Source organism: Cherax quadricarinatus, chromosome 7, assembly GCF_038502225.1.
Source record: "Cherax quadricarinatus isolate ZL_2023a chromosome 7, ASM3850222v1, whole genome shotgun sequence".
Classification (NCBI taxonomy): Eukaryota; Metazoa; Arthropoda; class Malacostraca; order Decapoda; family Parastacidae; genus Cherax; species Cherax quadricarinatus.
Window position 1 is genome coordinate 3,159,810 of NC_091298.1, and position 16,956 is coordinate 3,176,765.

A 16,956-nucleotide genomic window follows, 5' to 3' on the forward strand; every position below is an offset into this window, starting at 1 on the left:
AATGCCACTAGGACCAGCTTCAGAGTCACTGGACCTCTGTCGCACAACAAATCTGTCCATAGAGCTCTGTACCTCCCGTTCCTTCAAGACTTTCCTAAAATGGGCCATAACATTGTCATTGAAATAGTCACAAGCACGGCTTGCAACAGCTGTGTCAGGGTGATTTTCATCTATAAAGGTTTGCAGTTCAACCCACTCTGCACACATTTCCTTAATCTTTGAAGTAGGCACAATGGATTCCACAACTGGCATAGGCTTCTCAGGGTTAGCCCCAAACCCTTCAAAATCTTTCTTAATTTCCATACTAATTCTCACCCTTTTTACCACAGGGTTGGCACTAGAAGCTTTCTTGGGGCCCATGGTCACTTATTTTCCAGAAACAGCACCGAAAATACTGTAATAATACGAAATATTCCGAGTGTATGCTTGGATGTTACCGCGGAGGCTGGCTGGTAAACAATGGGACGGAGCGGCACATGTGAGGCTGGCTGAGGGCACATTGGACGCGTCTCGGACGAAAATCGGTATGCGGGTTTTTAATCGGTATGCGCGGCAAAAATTTTGCGATAAAAGTAATCGTTATGCGGAAAAATCGCTATGCGATGCCATCGTTATGCGGGGGTCCACTGTATATATATATATATATATATTTTTTTTTTTATTATCACACAGGCCGATTCCCACCAAGGCAGGGTGGCCCGAAAAAGAAAAACTTTCACCATCATTCACTCCATCACTGTCTTGCCAGAAGGGTGCTTTACACTACAGTTTTTAAACTGCAACATTAACACCCCTCCTTCAGAGTGCAGGCACTGTACTTCCCATCTCCAGGACTCAAGTCCGGCCTGCCGGTTTCCCTGAATCCCTTCATAAATGTTACTTTGCTCACACTCCAACAGCACGTCAAGTATTAAAAACCATTTGTCTCCATTCACTCCTATCAAACACGCTCACGCATGCCTGCTGGAAGTCCAAGCCCCTCGCACACAAAACCTCCTTTACCCCCTCCCTCCAACCCTTCTTAGGCCGACCCCTACCCCGCCTTCCTTCCACTACAGACTGATACACTCTTGAAGTCATTCTGTTTCGCTCCATTCTCTCTACATGTCCGAACCACCTCAACAACCCTTCCTCAGCCCTCTGGACAACAGTTTTGGTAATCCCGCACCTCCTCCTAACTTCCAAACTACGAATTCTCTGCATTATATTCACACCACACATTGCCCTCAGACACGACATCTCCACTGCCTCCAGCCTTCTCCTCGCTGCAACATTCATCACCCACGCTTCACACCCATATAAGAGCGTTGGTAAAACTATACTCTCATACATTCCCCTCTTTGCCTCCAAGGACAAAGTTCTTTGTCTCCACAGACTCCTAAGTGCACCACTCACTCTTTTTCCCTCATCAATTCTATGATTCACCTCATCTTTCATAGACCCATCCGCTGACACGTCCACTCCCAAATATCTGAATACGTTCACCTCCTCCATACTCTCTCCCTCCAATCTGATATTCAATCTTTCATCACCTAATCTTTTTGTTATCCTCATAACCTTACTCTTTCCTGTATTCACCTTTAATTTTCTTCTTTTGCACACCCTACCAAATTCATCCACCAATCTCTGCAACTTCTCTTCAGAATCTCCCAAGAGCACAGTGTCATCAGCAAAGAGCAGCTGTGACAACTCCCACTTTGTGTGTGATTCTTTATCTTTTAACTCCACGCCTCTTGCCAAGACCCTCGCATTTACTTCTCTTACAACCCCATCTATAAATATATTAAACAACCACGGTGACATCACACATCCTTGTCTAAGGCCTACTTTTACTGGGAAAAAATTTCCCTCTTTCCTACATACTCTAACTTGAGCCTCACTATCCTCGTAAAAACTCTTCACTGCTTTCAGTAACCTACCTCCTACACCATACACTTGCAACATCTGCCACATTGCCCCCCTATCCACCCTGTCATACGCCTTTTCCAAATCCATAAATGCCACAAAGACCTCTTTAGCCTTATCTAAATACTGTTCACTTATATGTTTCACTGTAAACACCTGGTCCACACACCCCCTACCTTTCCTAAAGCCTCCTTGTTCATCTGCTATCCTATTCTCCGTCTTACTCTTAATTCTTTCAATTATAACTCTACCATACACTTTACCAGGTACACTCAACAGACTTATCCCCCTATAATTTTTGCACTCTCTTTTATCCCCTTTGCCTTTATACAAAGGAACTATGCATGCTCTCTGCCAATCCCTAGGTACCTTACCCTCTTCCATACATTTATTAAATAATTGCACCAACCACTCCAAAACTATATCCCCACCTGCTTTTAACATTTCTATCTTTATCCCATCAATCCCGGCTGCCTTGCCCCCTTTCATTTTACCTACTGCCTCACGAACTTCCCCCACACTCACAACTGGCTCTTCCTCACTCCTACAAGATGTTATTCCTCCTTGCCCTATACACGAAATCACAGCTTCCCTATCTTCATCAACATTTAACAATTCCTCAAAATATTCCCTCCATCTTCCCAATACCTCTAACTCTCCATTTAATGACTCTCCTCTCCTATTTTTAACTGACAAATCCATTTGTTCTCTAGGCTTTCTTAACTTGTTAATCTCACTCCAAAACTTTTTCTTATTTTCAACAAAATTTGTTGATAACATCTCACCCACTCTCTCATTTGCTCTCTTTTTACATTGCTTCACCACTCTCTTAACTTCTCTCTTTTTCTCCATATACTCTTCCCTCCTTGCATCACTTCTACTTTGTAAAAACTTCTCATATGCTAACTTTTTCTCCCTTACTACTCTCTTTACATCATCATTCCACCAATCGCTCCTCTTCCCTCCTGCACCCACTTTCCTGTAACCACAAACTTCTGCTGAACACTCTAACACTACATTTTTAAACCTACCCCATACCTCTTCGACCCCATATATATATATATATATATAATGTTGAAGGATAAGCTATGGCAGGAAAAGAGGGACTATAAATGTATTAATTCAAGGATTATGTGGAGTAAAATAAAGATTGGATGTGAAAAGTGGGTTATAATAAGCGTGTATGCACCTGGAGAAGAGAGAAGTGTAGAGGAGAGAGAGAGATTTTGGGAAATGTTGAGTGAATGCGTGGGGAGTTTTGAATCAAGTGTGAGAGTAATGGTGGTTGGGGATTTTAATGCTAAAGTGGGTAAAAATGTTATGGAGGGAGTAGTAGGTAAATTTGGGGTGCCAGGGGTAAATGTAAATGGGGAGCCTTTAATTGAGCTATGTGTAGAAAGAAATTTGGTAATAAGTAATACATATTTTATGAAAAAGAGGATAAATAAATATACAAGGTATGATGTAGCACGTAATGAAAGTAGTTTATTAGATTATGTATTGGTGGATAAAAGGTTGATGGGTAGGCTCCAGGATGTACATGTTTATAGAGGGGCAACTGATATATCGGATCATTATTTAGTTGTAGCTACAGTTAGAGTAAGAGGTAGATGGGAAAAGAGGAAGGTGGCAACAACAAGTAAGAGGGAGGTGAAAGTGTATAAACTAAGGGAGGAGGAAGTTCGGGTGAGATATAAGCGACTATTGGCAGAAAGGTGGGCTAGTGCAAAGATGAGTAGTGGGGGGGTTGAAGAGGGTTGGAATAGTTTTAAAAATGCAGTATTAGAATGTGGGGCAGAAGTTTGTGGTTATAGGAGGGTGGGGGCAGGAGGAAAGAGGAGTGATTGGTGGAATGATGAAGTAAAGGGTGTGATAAAAGAGAAAAAGGTAGCTTATGAGAGGTTTTTACAAAGCAGAAGTGTTATAAGAAGAGCAGAGTATATGGAGAGTAAAAGAAAGGTAAAGAGAGTGGTGAGAGAGTGCAAAAGGAGAGCAGATGATAGAGTGGGAGAGGCACTGTCAAGAAATTTTAATGAAAATAAGAAAAAATTTTGGAGTGAGTTAAACAAGTTAAGAAAGCCTAGGGAAAATATGGATTTGTCAGTTAAAAACAGAGTAGGGGAGTTAGTAGATGGGGAGATGGAGGTATTGGGTAGATGGCGAGAATATTTTGAGGAACTTTTAAATGTTAAGGAAGAAACAGAGGCAGTAATTTCATGCACTGGTCAGGGAGGTATACCATCTTTTAGGAGTGAAGAAGAGCAGAATGTAAGTGTGGGGGAGGTACGTGAGGCATTACGTAAAATGAAAGGGGGTAAAGCAGCTGGAACTGATGGGATCATGACAGAAATGTTAAAAGCAGGGGGGGATATAGTGTTGGAGTGGCTGGTACTTTTGTTTAATAAATGTATGAAAGAGGGGAAGGTACCTAGAGATTGGCAGAGAGCATGTATAGTCCCTTTATATAAAGGGAAAGGGGACAAAAGAGACTGTAAAAATTATAGAGGAATAAGCTTACTGAGTATACCAGGAAAAGTGTACGGTAGGGTTATAATTGAAAGAATTAGAGGTAAGACAGAATGTAGGATTGCGGATGAGCAAGGAGGTTTTAGAGTGGGTAGGGGATGTGTAGATCAGGTGTTTACATTGAAGCATATATGTGAACAGTATTTAGATAAAGATAGGGAAGTTTTTATTGCATTTATGGATTTAGAAAAGGCATATGATAGAGTGGATAGAGGAGCAATGTGGCAGATGTTGCAAGTATATGGAATAGGTGGTAAGTTATTAAATGCTGTAAAGAGTTTTTATGAGGATAGTGAGGCTCAGGTTAGGGTGTGTAGAAGAGAGGGAGACTACTTCCCGGTAAAAGTAGGTCTTAGACAGGGATGTGTAATGTCACCATGGTTGTTTAATATATTTATAGATGGGGTTGTAAAGGAAGTAAATGCTAGGGTGTTTGGGAGAGGGGTGGGATTAAATTATGGGGAATCAAATTCAAAATGGGAATTGACACAGTTACTTTTTGCTGATGATACTGTGCTTATGGGAGATTCTAAAGAAAAATTGCAAAGGTTAGTGGATGAGTTTGGGAATGTGTGTAAAGGTAGAAAGTTGAAAGTGAACATAGAAAAGAGTAAGGTGATGAGTGTGTCAAATGATTTAGATAAAGAAAAATTGGATATCAAATTGGGGAGGAGGAGTATGGAAGAAGTGAATGTTTTCAGATACTTGGGAGTTGACGTGTCGGCGGATGGATTTATGAAGGATGAGGTTAATCATAGAATTGATGAGGGAAAAAAGGTGAGTGGTGCGTTGAGGTATATGTGGAGTCAAAAAACGTTATCTATGGAGGCAAAGAAGGGAATGTATGAAAGCATAGTAGTACCAACACTCTTATATGGGTGTGAAGCTTGGGTGGTAAATGCAGCAGCGAGGAGACGGTTGGAGGCAGTGGAGATGTCCTGTTTAAGGGCAATGTGTGGTTTAAATATTATGCAGAAAATTCGGAGTGTGGAAATTAGGAGAAGGTGTGGAGTTAATAAAAGTATTAGTCAGAGGGCAGAAGAGGGGTTGTTGAGGTGGTTTGGTCATTTAGAGAGAATGGATCAAAGTAGAATGACATGGAAAGCATATAAATCTATAGGGGAAGGAAGGCGGGGTAGGGGTCGTCCTCGAAAGGGTTGGAGAGAGGGGGTAAAGGAGGTTTTGTGGGTAAGGGGCTTGGACTTCCAGCAAGCGTGCGTGAGCGTGTTAGATAGGAGTGAATGGAGACGAATGGTACTTGGGACCTGACGATCTGTTGGAGTGTGAGCAGGGTAATATTTAGTGAAGGGATTCAGGGAAACCGGTTATTTTCATATAGTCGAACTTGAGTCCTGGAAATGGGAAGTACAATGCCTGCACTTTAAAGGAGGGGTTTGGGATATTGGCAGTTTGGAGGGATATGTTGTGTATCTTTATGTGTGTATTTTTCTAGACTGTTGTATTCTGAGCACCTCTGCAAAAACAGTGATAATGTGCGAGTGTGGTGAAAGTGTTGAATGATGATGAAAGTATTTTCTTTTTGGGGATTTTCTTTCTTTTTTTGGGTCACCCTGCCTCGGTGGGAGACGGCCGGTGTGTTGAAAGAAAGAAAGAAATATATATATATATGTATATACATATTATATATTTTTTTTTTTCTTTCAACAAACCGGCCGTATCCCACCGAGGTGAGGTGGCCCAAAAGGAAAAATGAAAGTTTCTCCTTTTACATTTAGTAATATATACAGGAGAAGGGGTTACTAGCCCCTTGCTCCCAGCATTTTAGTCGCCTCCTACAACACGCATGGCTTACGGAGGAAGAATTCTGTTCCACTTCCCCATGGAGATAAGAGGAAATAAACAAGAACAAGAATTAGGAAGAAAATAGAAGAAAACCCAGAGGGGTGTGTATATATATGCTTGTACATGTATGTGTAGTGTGACCTAAGTGTAAGTAGAAGCAGCAAGACTTACCTGTAATCTTGCATATTTATGAGACAGACAAAAGACACCAGCAATCCTACCATCATGTAAAACAATTACAGGCTTTCGTTTTACACTCACTTGGCAGGACGGTAGTACCTCCCTGGGCGGTTGCTGTCTACCAACCTACTACCTAGGAAATATATATATATATATATATTTTTTTTTTTTTCAACAAGTCGGCCCTCTCCCACCGAGGCAGGGTGACCCAAAAAAAGAAAGAAAATCCCCAAAAAAGAAAATACTTTCATCATCATTCAACACTTTCACCACACTCGCACATTATCACTGTTTTTGCAGAGGTGCTCAGAATACAACAGTCTAGAAGCATACACACATAAAGATACACAACATATCCCTCCAAACATATCTCCCACCGAGGCAGGGTGACCCAAAAAGAAAATACTTTCATCATCATTCAACACTTTCATCTCACTCATACATAATTACTGTTTTTGCAGAGGTGCCCAAAACACAACAGTTTAGAAGCATATATGTATGAAGATACACAACATATCCCTCCAAACTGCCAAAACTGCTTCAAAAGATCACTTTTTACTCTCATTACCTATATAAACCTTAAATAATGTTTCTAAGTTTATATAACTTTCAGGGAACTCAAACATTATTGCATAATTTTAGGATTTGCGCATTATGGTACTTACCATATTTAATTATTCACAGAACGGTGGCAGCTACCAACATGAATGAAACATCTTCTCGTTCCCATGCAGTGTTTACAATTGTTTTAACTCAGCGTCGTAATGATTCCACCACAAAACTCTCAACAGAGAGAGTCTCGAAGGTATTGTGCTATTCCTCTATTGCTTATTGACCTGTCTAATTTTTTCCTATTAAAATAAACTTGCCATTAAAGTGAGAGAGAGTTTATATATCTAATACATGAGGTCGCCCCACAGATGTACCGATAACAATAAGATTGTTTCGTATTTTGTGGTTTACTTTCAGAACTTGGAATGTTCATGTGCTGAAATTTATACCATGCTGCATGGTTTTATCTTAATGTTATGTTTTTATTAGAGATATAAAAAAATATGAATAATAAGAAATTTATGGAAAGATCTGTATGATAATTGCTTAGGCACTAAAATGTTTGTACATACTATACTTCAAACTGCCATGTTAATTCATCTCATTTGTGATGGATGTTTTCACATTCTGTATTTTGTAACTTTTTAACTAGTACAGTGGTCCCTCGTTTTTCGTAATTAATCCGTTCCTGGAGGAGCTACTATAAACGAAATTTACAATTTGCGAATCAATTTTCCCCATAAGAAATAATGTAAATACAATTAATCCGTTCCTGACACCCAGAAGTATTAAAACAAAAAAAATTTTTTACATGAAATATACATATAGTACATAAACAATACAATGGGAAATGATGAATGAAACATTAACAGCATAACACTTACCTTTATTGGAGATTCTTCTTAGTGTATGGGAGATTGGAGGAGGAGAGAGATTGGATTGTTTACAGTTTGGAAGGGGAATCCCCTTCCAGCAACACCTCAGGTACCAATTGCTTCTCTGGGGTTGCTTCTCTTCTCTGTTTCTTAATGCCACTAGGACCACCTTGAGAGTCACTCTAGTCCTGTCTCGCAAAGTAACTGTGGAGAGAGCTCTGTTTCTGGCGTCTCTTTAACACTTCCTTAAAATGGCCCAAGACTTTGTCACTGTACATATTTCTCACCTTCTTTACCACAGGCTTGGCACTAGGAGCTTTCTTTGGAGCCATGGTAGCTTATTTAGTAATTGCAAGCACTAAAATGAGTGGAATATTATGAAATATTTCGTAGGAGCACTTGAGGGGACCTTCACTCACTGGTAAACAATGCCAGACTGGCTGGGTAGGGAGGCCGCCCCGGCTCACACCGTGCACAAGCGTCCCGGACGAACTACTATTCGCGAGTCAACCTATGAAAAGCGAGTCCATGTTTATACGAAAATACCCCTATGATTGGCAAAATTTACGATTGCCGAGAACTACGAAAAGCGAGGGACCACTATATTGTGATTTTTTTGTTAAAATGGTTTAGAGAAAACACAACACATGATGCACTACAGTTTCTTTTATGTAGCAGTACATGTTGTGGACTTTGTTGATAATTCCTAGGATATGTATAGCATACCTTTCTTAGATTATTCATTATTTTGTAATAAACCTGTATTACAGTATTGTCATACAGTATAGTAATATATGCCCTTCCCAAATCCATAAGTATAACAAACAGTTCTTCACCCTTATCTTATGTATTCTTTACTTGTATGCTTCAGTATATAATCTTTTATTTGCCTTCGTGGATAAAGTTCTTTGTCTCCACAGATGACTCAATGCACCACCCACCTTTTTCCCCTCAGTAATTCTATTGTTCAATTCATTTATAACAAACCTATCTGCTCACAAGTTCACTCCCAAATGTCTTAACACATTTATTTCCTCCATGGTGGGAGACACTTGCCGAGTTAAAAAAAAAAAAAAAAAAAAAAAAGTAGCATCCTCAGCACTCCCTCCACTCCAATCTGATATCTAGTCTTTCATTGGCTTGTTTTTTTTTTTTTTTGTAACTTTCATCTCCTTGCTCTTTCCTCTGTTCACTTTTATTTTTTTTTCTTTTACATACTCTCCCAAATTTGTCTACCATCCTTTGCGACTTCTCTTCAGAATCTCCCAAAAGAACCGTGTCATCGGCAAAATGCAACTGTGATAACTCCCACTTTCTATCAGATTCATTATCTTTTAATCTTGCACATTTACACTGTACCCTAGTGTTTACATCTTTTACAACCTCATCTATAAATGTATTTATTAACCATGGTGACATAGAATCTTATAAACAATTATTTTTTTAATATATTATCATCCTGTTTAATACTTACGAGTCTAAGGCCTAGTGACAGGGTCATAAAATCTCACAAAGTTGTTGAATATGTATTGTGCAGTAGAGTACATGGGTTTCTTTATATAGTGCAACCATTTTATGGTAGCAAGTCCAGAACTTGAAGCCCATCTAACTGGCTTTTTTGAAACCCTTCATAATGCATTTTGACATTGATTCATATTTGAAATTATATTGATAAATTTTAAGCATATGACCTTAGTTATCTGTACTGAAACTGTCATATCTAATTTATTCAGTGTGAAATTTAATTTGCCTGACTAGTAGAAGATAGGCAGATACTGATATAATATATTTTTCACTACTTTCTGATATTTAATTATATTAATATGAAGCAGTATTCAGAATAAGGATTCAGTGTTTTCTTTTAAATCATTGGTCTCAAAACAGTGAGCTCTGTGCTGTATGCAATCCATGGACAGAGTGCATGAGCAGTACATCTTTGAGTTCACTTTGAAAAATAAATAATTATAAAATCCATAAATGTATTAAAAATATTTTGTAATAACAATCCTTTACTTATTTGTTGTCATCAGTTATGTGTATCTAAAATATTAACCATTGCTAATGATCATATGCAGACCCATTTCTGTGTGCAGTTATGCTCCTGATCAAAATACTGCATTGTAGTATATATTTTTCTTGTACAAAACATATATACATGTGGCCAGCTTCTGATTATCTGGTGGGCAGTGTTGCCCATCAGCTAATCAGAAGCTGGACAACCTTGTTTGAAATAATATACCTGTTATATACTGGTAGGCACATCTTTTATTGAAATGTAACATGGCCCAGTCATGTTTTGTGTTTTCATTAAGGTAAAGTTATTTACACTGCCTGTTGAAACAGTTAAAGAGCACTGCTAACAGACACAAGTTTCTTCACTTTGTTACATTGTAATTATTGTCTATACAATGGTATTTTTTAATAATTTAACTATTTCACTATTGTATTGTTGCAAATTTAAATTTACAGATATCTTTAGTGGATTTAGCTGGTTCTGAAAGAGCAGATTCCACCGGAGCAAAAGGTACTCGGCTGAAAGAGGGTGCTAACATCAATAAATCATTGACCACACTTGGCAAAGTCATCTCTGGTCTTGCTGAAGTAGTAAGTGTCCACTCTGCTTTGCTTTACACTGTAGTTTATTAAATGGCAAAATAGTAGATGTATACTGAAACATAACTCAGCCTTCCACTAATTTTTGGAAGATCGAGATGATTTACACTTCTGATTTTTGCCTTTTTTTCATATCTGTTCTGCCATAATAGGCAAATAAGGTACGTGTTCCTAATTATAGGATCTGTTCTCTCTCTCTCTCTCTCTCTCTTTTGATCATGGCTACATAGCGATCATGATATTAACAGTTACTAGAAACCAAATCATATGGTAGTTCACTCACTTCAAAAGAAGTGAGCTGTATCTCTCTGAATCATTTAACTATTTCTTTATGTTTAGTACCACCATACTTATTTTTCTGGTGTTTTCAGGCCTCAAAACCAAATAAGAAAAGAAAAACAGAATTCATCCCATATCGTGACTCGGTACTGACGTGGCTTCTTAGAGAAAATCTTGGTGGAAACAGCAAAACTGCTATGGTTGCAGCCATATCTCCTGCAGATATTAACTATGATGAAACACTCTCGACTCTTAGGTATGTCTGTATGTCCTTTAATTCTCCTTGTTTAGGAATTTACTTTTTTTATTGAATAAAGACTTAATTGTTCTTCCTGTGTTACTCAGATTAGATAGCTTTAACAGTGTTTCTTTATATTAATAGTATAGAATAAAAAATATTTTGACATCCTTATAAAAAATTTATTAGGTATGCAGATCGAGCCAAACAAATTCGTTGCAATGCTGTGGTTAATGAGGATGCTAATGCAAAATTGATTCGTGAGTTGAAGGAGGAGATCCAGCGTCTTCGTGAACTATTGAAGCAAGAGGGCATTGAAGTTCAAGAAGGTGAGCTACTTCTGTTCAGTATAGGCTACAGGTAGTTAATTGTAAGGGACATTTCATATATAATTGATATGAATTTTAAACAGAATCAGAATCCTGTGGAGCCGCTTCCTAAGGCTGATACCCAAGAACACAGTATGGTTTGCTCTTGCCATTATTTGAGAAACTCCTCTAAAATTATTTTAGTATATACAAGGTAACTGAAAAGCCAACCCTTATTGCAAGAAGGCAGCACACCATATCACTGCGTATCTTAGGGGACTTGCTCTGTTATACAGTACAGTATGCGGTTGTAATATTTTCTCACCCATACCTTAGTTACCATGCTAGTTTATCTAATAATAAAAAACTGAAGCTCTGCTATAGCCAGTGCACAGATTGGGTCAGCTGTCATTAGTGATTCACAAGCACCATTTTAGCTCTCATCTCTGAAAATGAGCATCCGATTCTTGGTCAGTTAAGTTTGACCTCAGTGGCTGCTATCAGCAGTGATGACTGAAGGCTGAGCTAATGTGGGTACAATTTTCTCCCTAATGCCACCTTCAGCAGGCCTGGATGGCAAGGTCATCTACCACAATGACAACCGTCCTGCTGATCTCGGGCCATGTAAGTAATCTGCCCATTCATTACACCCAAAGTTGTGCCCACGCATCTCAGACCTGTATGGCTGGTTACCCCTTGCTCAAGCCGTTTTGCTGTATATTTTTAATTTGGTCTGCCCCTTTTCTATAGGGTGCCCTTGCATTGCTCATTGACTGTTTTGCCCAAGGTGCACTGTTTGGCCAGAGTCTGGTGTTATGCACTCTCCCACCATGATCATTTCATGAAGACAATCAATTTGAATAGCTAGAAGCTGATGTGCACTGTGCCTTTAATAGCAAATAAAAATGTACTGTATGGCTATAAGATCAGTGCATGCATTGCAATTTCAAGAGTGTTTATAGCCATGTTCAGTGCAAGTATTCAAATTTTATGATAACAAAATTCTTGACAATTGGTGTCCCTGATTGGGCAGTGCATTTTGTTGCCATAACCAGCTTTTATGTAGACACATGTCACATAAACCTGATTTACTGGCCTGAGATGCACCGGAAAGCCTTTTTCAGCTGACCATTTGTCTCTTGAACATCTGCTGTTAATATGTGGAGATGGCTGAGAGAGTGCTCAGCTAATAGTAGACCAGCACACTGCACGGCTTGGCAGCCTTCGTCTGTTCACTCCCTTGTGGGTGTCAGTGTACTATCTTATGCTATACACATCACATGCTTCATGCAGTCATTTTATTATCTCTATCATTTTTTTTATTTTCACAGGACATTACTAACATTTTTATTTGCGCAAACATTTGTTATGCTAAAGAGATGTTTGAAAGCTGGGTGCTGAGCCAGTTGTGTAAGCAGTGTGCTTTTATTTCTGGTGCTGTTGCCAAGCTCTGTTCCCTTTGTAATACTATTTTTCATAGTTAATGTAGCCATTCGTATCCTTACTGTTTTTTATATAAAAAAATTAAAACACCAAATATTGTTGACATAACATAGTTTAATAATACTATAATGCTAGTCAATTTTTTTTCTAGCTATCTATACAGTACTTTAGAAGTAGCTCTTGCTTGTGGTGCATTATCCTAATTGGAAACTTAAAAAAGGGGTTTCAGTGCAAACTTTATTCTTGCTGTTCTGTAGTGAGCATCTATGACCTTTTATCTTCAGTGGAATTGGCATTCCTTAGCTCAGACAAGGTAATGAGGCAAGCAGAGCACAATGAATCAGCAGTCACACTAAACTGACAATCCAAAATTCTGGGAATGGAGTCTTCACAGAAAAGAGAGTATCCAGTTGATATCTAGTGGGATTGGAGTCTCCACAGGAAAGATATCTAAATGAGATCTATCAGTATTGGAACCACCGCAGAAGAGGGAATATTTAACTGACATTTTTCTGTCTCATAAACACGCTAAGATAACAGGGATATCTTGCTACTCCTACTTACACTTTGGTCACACTTCACAGACACGCACATGCATATATATATATACATACATCTAGGTTTTTCTCCTTTTTCTAAATAGCTCTTGTTCTTTTTTATTTCTTCTATTGTCCATGGGGAAGTGGAAAAGAATCTTTCCTCCGTAAGCCATGCGTGTCGTATGAGGCGACTAAAATGCCGGGAGCAATGGGCTAGTAACCCCTTCTCCTGTATACAATTACTAAAAAAGAGAAGAAGAAAAACTTTATAAAACTGGGTTGCTTAAATGTGCGTGGATGCAGTGCGGATGACAAGAAACAGATGATTGCTGATGTTATGAATGAAAAGAAGTTGGATGTCCTGGCCCTAAGCGAAACAAAGCTGAAGGGGGTAGGAGAGTTTCAGTGGGGGGAAATAAATGGGATTAAATCTGGAGTATCTGAGAGAGTTAGAGCAAAGGAAGGGGTAGCAGTAATGTTAAATGATCAGTTATGGAAGGAGAAAAGAGAATATGAATGTGTAAATTCAAGAATTATGTGGATTAAAGTAAAGGTTGGATGCGAGAAGTGGGTCATAATAAGCGTGTATGCACCTGGAGAAGAGAGGAATGCAGAGGAGAGAGAGAGATTTTGGGAGATGTTAAGTGAATGTATAGGAGCCTTTGAACCAAGTGAGAGAGTAATTGTGGTAGGGGACTTGAATGCTAAAGTAGGAGAAACTTTTAGAGAGGGTGTGGTAGGTAAGTTTGGGGTGCCAGGTGTAAATGATAATGGGAGCCCTTTGATTGAACTTTGTATAGAAAGGGGTTTAGTTATAGGTAATACATATTTTAAGAAAAAGAGGATAAATAAGTATACACGATATGATGTAGGGCGAAATGACAGTAGTTTGTTGGATTATGTATTGGTAGATAAAAGACTGTTGAGTAGACTTCAGGATGTACATGTTTATAGAGGGGCCACAGATATATCAGATCACTTTCTAGTTGTAGCTACACTGAGAGTAAAAGGTAGATGGGATACAAGGAGAATAGAAGCATCAGGGAAGAGAGAGGTGAAGGTTTATAAACTAAAAGAGGAGGCAGTTAGGGTAAGATATAAACAGCTATTGGAGGATAGATGGGCTAATGAGAGCATAGGCAATGGGGTCGAAGAGGTATGGGGTAGGTTTAAAAATGTAGTGTTAGAGTGTTCAGCAGAAGTTTGTGGTTACAGGAAAGTGGGTGCAGGAGGGAAGAGGAGCGATTGGTGGAATGATGATGTAAAGAGAGTAGTAAGGGAGAAAAAGTTAGCATATGAGAAGTTTTTACAAAGTAGAAGTGATGCAAGGAGGGAAGAGTATATGGAGAAAAAGAGAGAAGTTAAGAGAGTGGTGAAGCAATGTAAAAAGAGAGCAAATGAGAGAGTGGGTGAGATGTTATCAACAAATTTTGTTGAAAATAAGAAAAAGTTTTGGAGTGAGATTAACAAGTTAAGAAAGCCTAGAGAACAAATGGATTTGTCAGTTAAAAATAGGAGAGGAGAGTTATTAAATGGAGAGTTAGAGGTATTGGGAAGATGGAAGGAATATTTTGAGGAATTGTTAAATGTTGATGAAGATAGGGAAGCTGTGATTTCGTGTATAGGGCAAGGAGGAATAACATCTTGTAGGAGTGAGGAAGAGCCAGTTGTGAGTGTGGGGGAAGTTCGTGAGGCAGTAGGTAAAATGAAAGGGGGTAAGGCAGCCGGGATTGATGGGATAAAGATAGAAATGTTAAAAGCAGGTGGGGATATAGTTTTGGAGTGGTTGGTGCAATTATTTAATAAATGTATGGAAGAGGGTAAGGTACCTAGGGATTGGCAGAGAGCATGCATAGTTCCTTTGTATAAAGGCAAAGGGGATAAAAGAGAGTGCAAAAATTATAGGGGGATAAGTCTGTTGAGTGTACCTGGTAAAGTGTATGGTAGAGTTATAATTGAAAGAATTAAGAGTAAGACGGAGAATAGGATAGCAGATGAACAAGGAGGCTTTAGGAAAGGTAGGGGGTGTGTGGACCAGGTGTTTACAGTGAAACATATAAGTGAACAGTATTTAGATAAGGCTAAAGAGGTCTTTGTGGCATTTATGGATTTGGAAAAGGCGTATGACAGGGTGGATAGGGGGGCAATGTGGCAGATGTTGCAAGTGTATGGTGTAGGAGGTAGGTTACTGAAAGCAGTGAAGAGTTTTTACGAGGATAGTGAGGCTCAAGTTAGAGTATGTAGGAAAGAGGGAAATTTTTTCCCAGTAAAAGTAGGCCTTAGACAAGGATGTGTGATGTCACCGTGGTTGTTTAATATATTTATAGATGGGGTTGTAAGAGAAGTAAATGCGAGGGTCTTGGCAAGAGGCGTGGAGTTAAAAGATAAAGAATCACACACAAAGTGGGAGTTGTCACAGCTGCTCTTTGCTGATGACACTGTGCTCTTGGGAGATTCTGAAGAGAAGTTGCAGAGATTGGTGGATGAATTTGGTAGGGTGTGCAAAAGAAGAAAATTAAAGGTGAATACAGGAAAGAGTAAGGTTATGAGGATAACAAAAAGATTAGGTGATGAAAGATTGAATATCAGATTGGAGGGAGAGAGTATGGAGGAGGTGAACGTATTCAGATATTTGGGAGTGGACGTGTCAGCGGATGGGTCTATGAAAGATGAGGTGAATCATAGAATTGATGAGGGAAAAAGAGTGAGTGGTGCACTTAGGAGTCTGTGGAGACAAAGAACTTTGTCCTTGGAGGCAAAGAGGGGAATGTATGAGAGTATAGTTTTACCAACGCTCTTATATGGGTGTGAAGCATGGGTGATGAATGTTGCAGCGAGGAGAAGGCTGGAGGCAGTGGAGATGTCATGTCTGAGAGCAATGTGTGGTGTGAATATAATGCAGAGAATTCGTAGTTTGGAAGTTAGGAGGAGGTGCGGGATTACCAAAACTGTTGTCCAGAGGGCTGAGGAAGGGTTGTTGAGGTGGTTCGGACATGTAGAGAGAATGGAGCGAAACAGAATGACTTCAAGAGTATATCAGTCTGTAGTGGAAGGAAGGCGGGGTAGGGGTCGGCCTAGGAAGGGTTGGAGGGAGGGGGTAAAGGAGGTTTTGTGTGCGAGGGGCTTGGACTTCCAGCAGGCATGCGTGAGCGTGTTTGATAGGAGTGAATGGAGACAAATGGTTTTTAATACTTGACGTGCTGTTGGAGTGTGAGCAAAGTAACATTTATGAAGGGATTCAGGGAAACCGGCAGGCCGGACTTGAGTCCTGGAGATGGGAAGTACAGTGCCTGCACTCTGAAGGAGGGGTGTTAATGTTGCAGTTTAAAAACTGTAGTGTAAAGCACCCTTCTGGCAAGACAGTGATGGAGTGAATGATGGTGAAAGTTTTTCTTTTTCGGGCCACCCTGCCTTGGTGGGAATCGGCCGGTGTGATAATAAAAAAAAAAAAAAAATTTAGGATGATTTGAAAAACCACAGTAAAGGGAGTATTTGGCTTGTATCTAGAAAGATTGGAATAACCACAGAAAAGGTAGTACTGTATTTAATTTATATCTAATGAGATTGGAATTGCCACTATAAAAGGATTCTCTCATTAATATGTAGTTTGAGCCAGGATCAGCAGTATGTGTCTTCTAGTACATACCACATTTGTCTTGGGTTCATACAGTGTGTGATGCTTTGGAACTGTAGCC

General features: G+C 39.3%; 1 protein-coding gene across 12 annotated transcripts in view; it reads left to right on the plus strand.

The window, feature by feature from the left end:
• The window catches only part of unc-104 (kinesin family member unc-104), a 187,863-nt gene that overhangs the window by 78,983 nt on the left and 91,924 nt on the right, over positions 1–16,956 (plus strand). For 11 of the 12 annotated variants that reach the window (XM_053773868.2, XM_053773873.2, XM_053773867.2 and 8 more), the window contains exons 7-11: positions 7,099–7,219; positions 10,311–10,445; positions 10,826–10,989; positions 11,161–11,300; positions 11,847–11,903. In XM_053773868.2, the coding sequence (XP_053629843.2) occupies positions 7,099–7,219; positions 10,311–10,445; positions 10,826–10,989; positions 11,161–11,300; positions 11,847–11,903 (617 nt within the window). The remainder of the gene's footprint in view (positions 1–7,098; positions 7,220–10,310; positions 10,446–10,825; positions 10,990–11,160; positions 11,301–11,846; positions 11,904–16,956) is intronic. The other variant, XM_053773875.2, reaches the window with a different exon arrangement.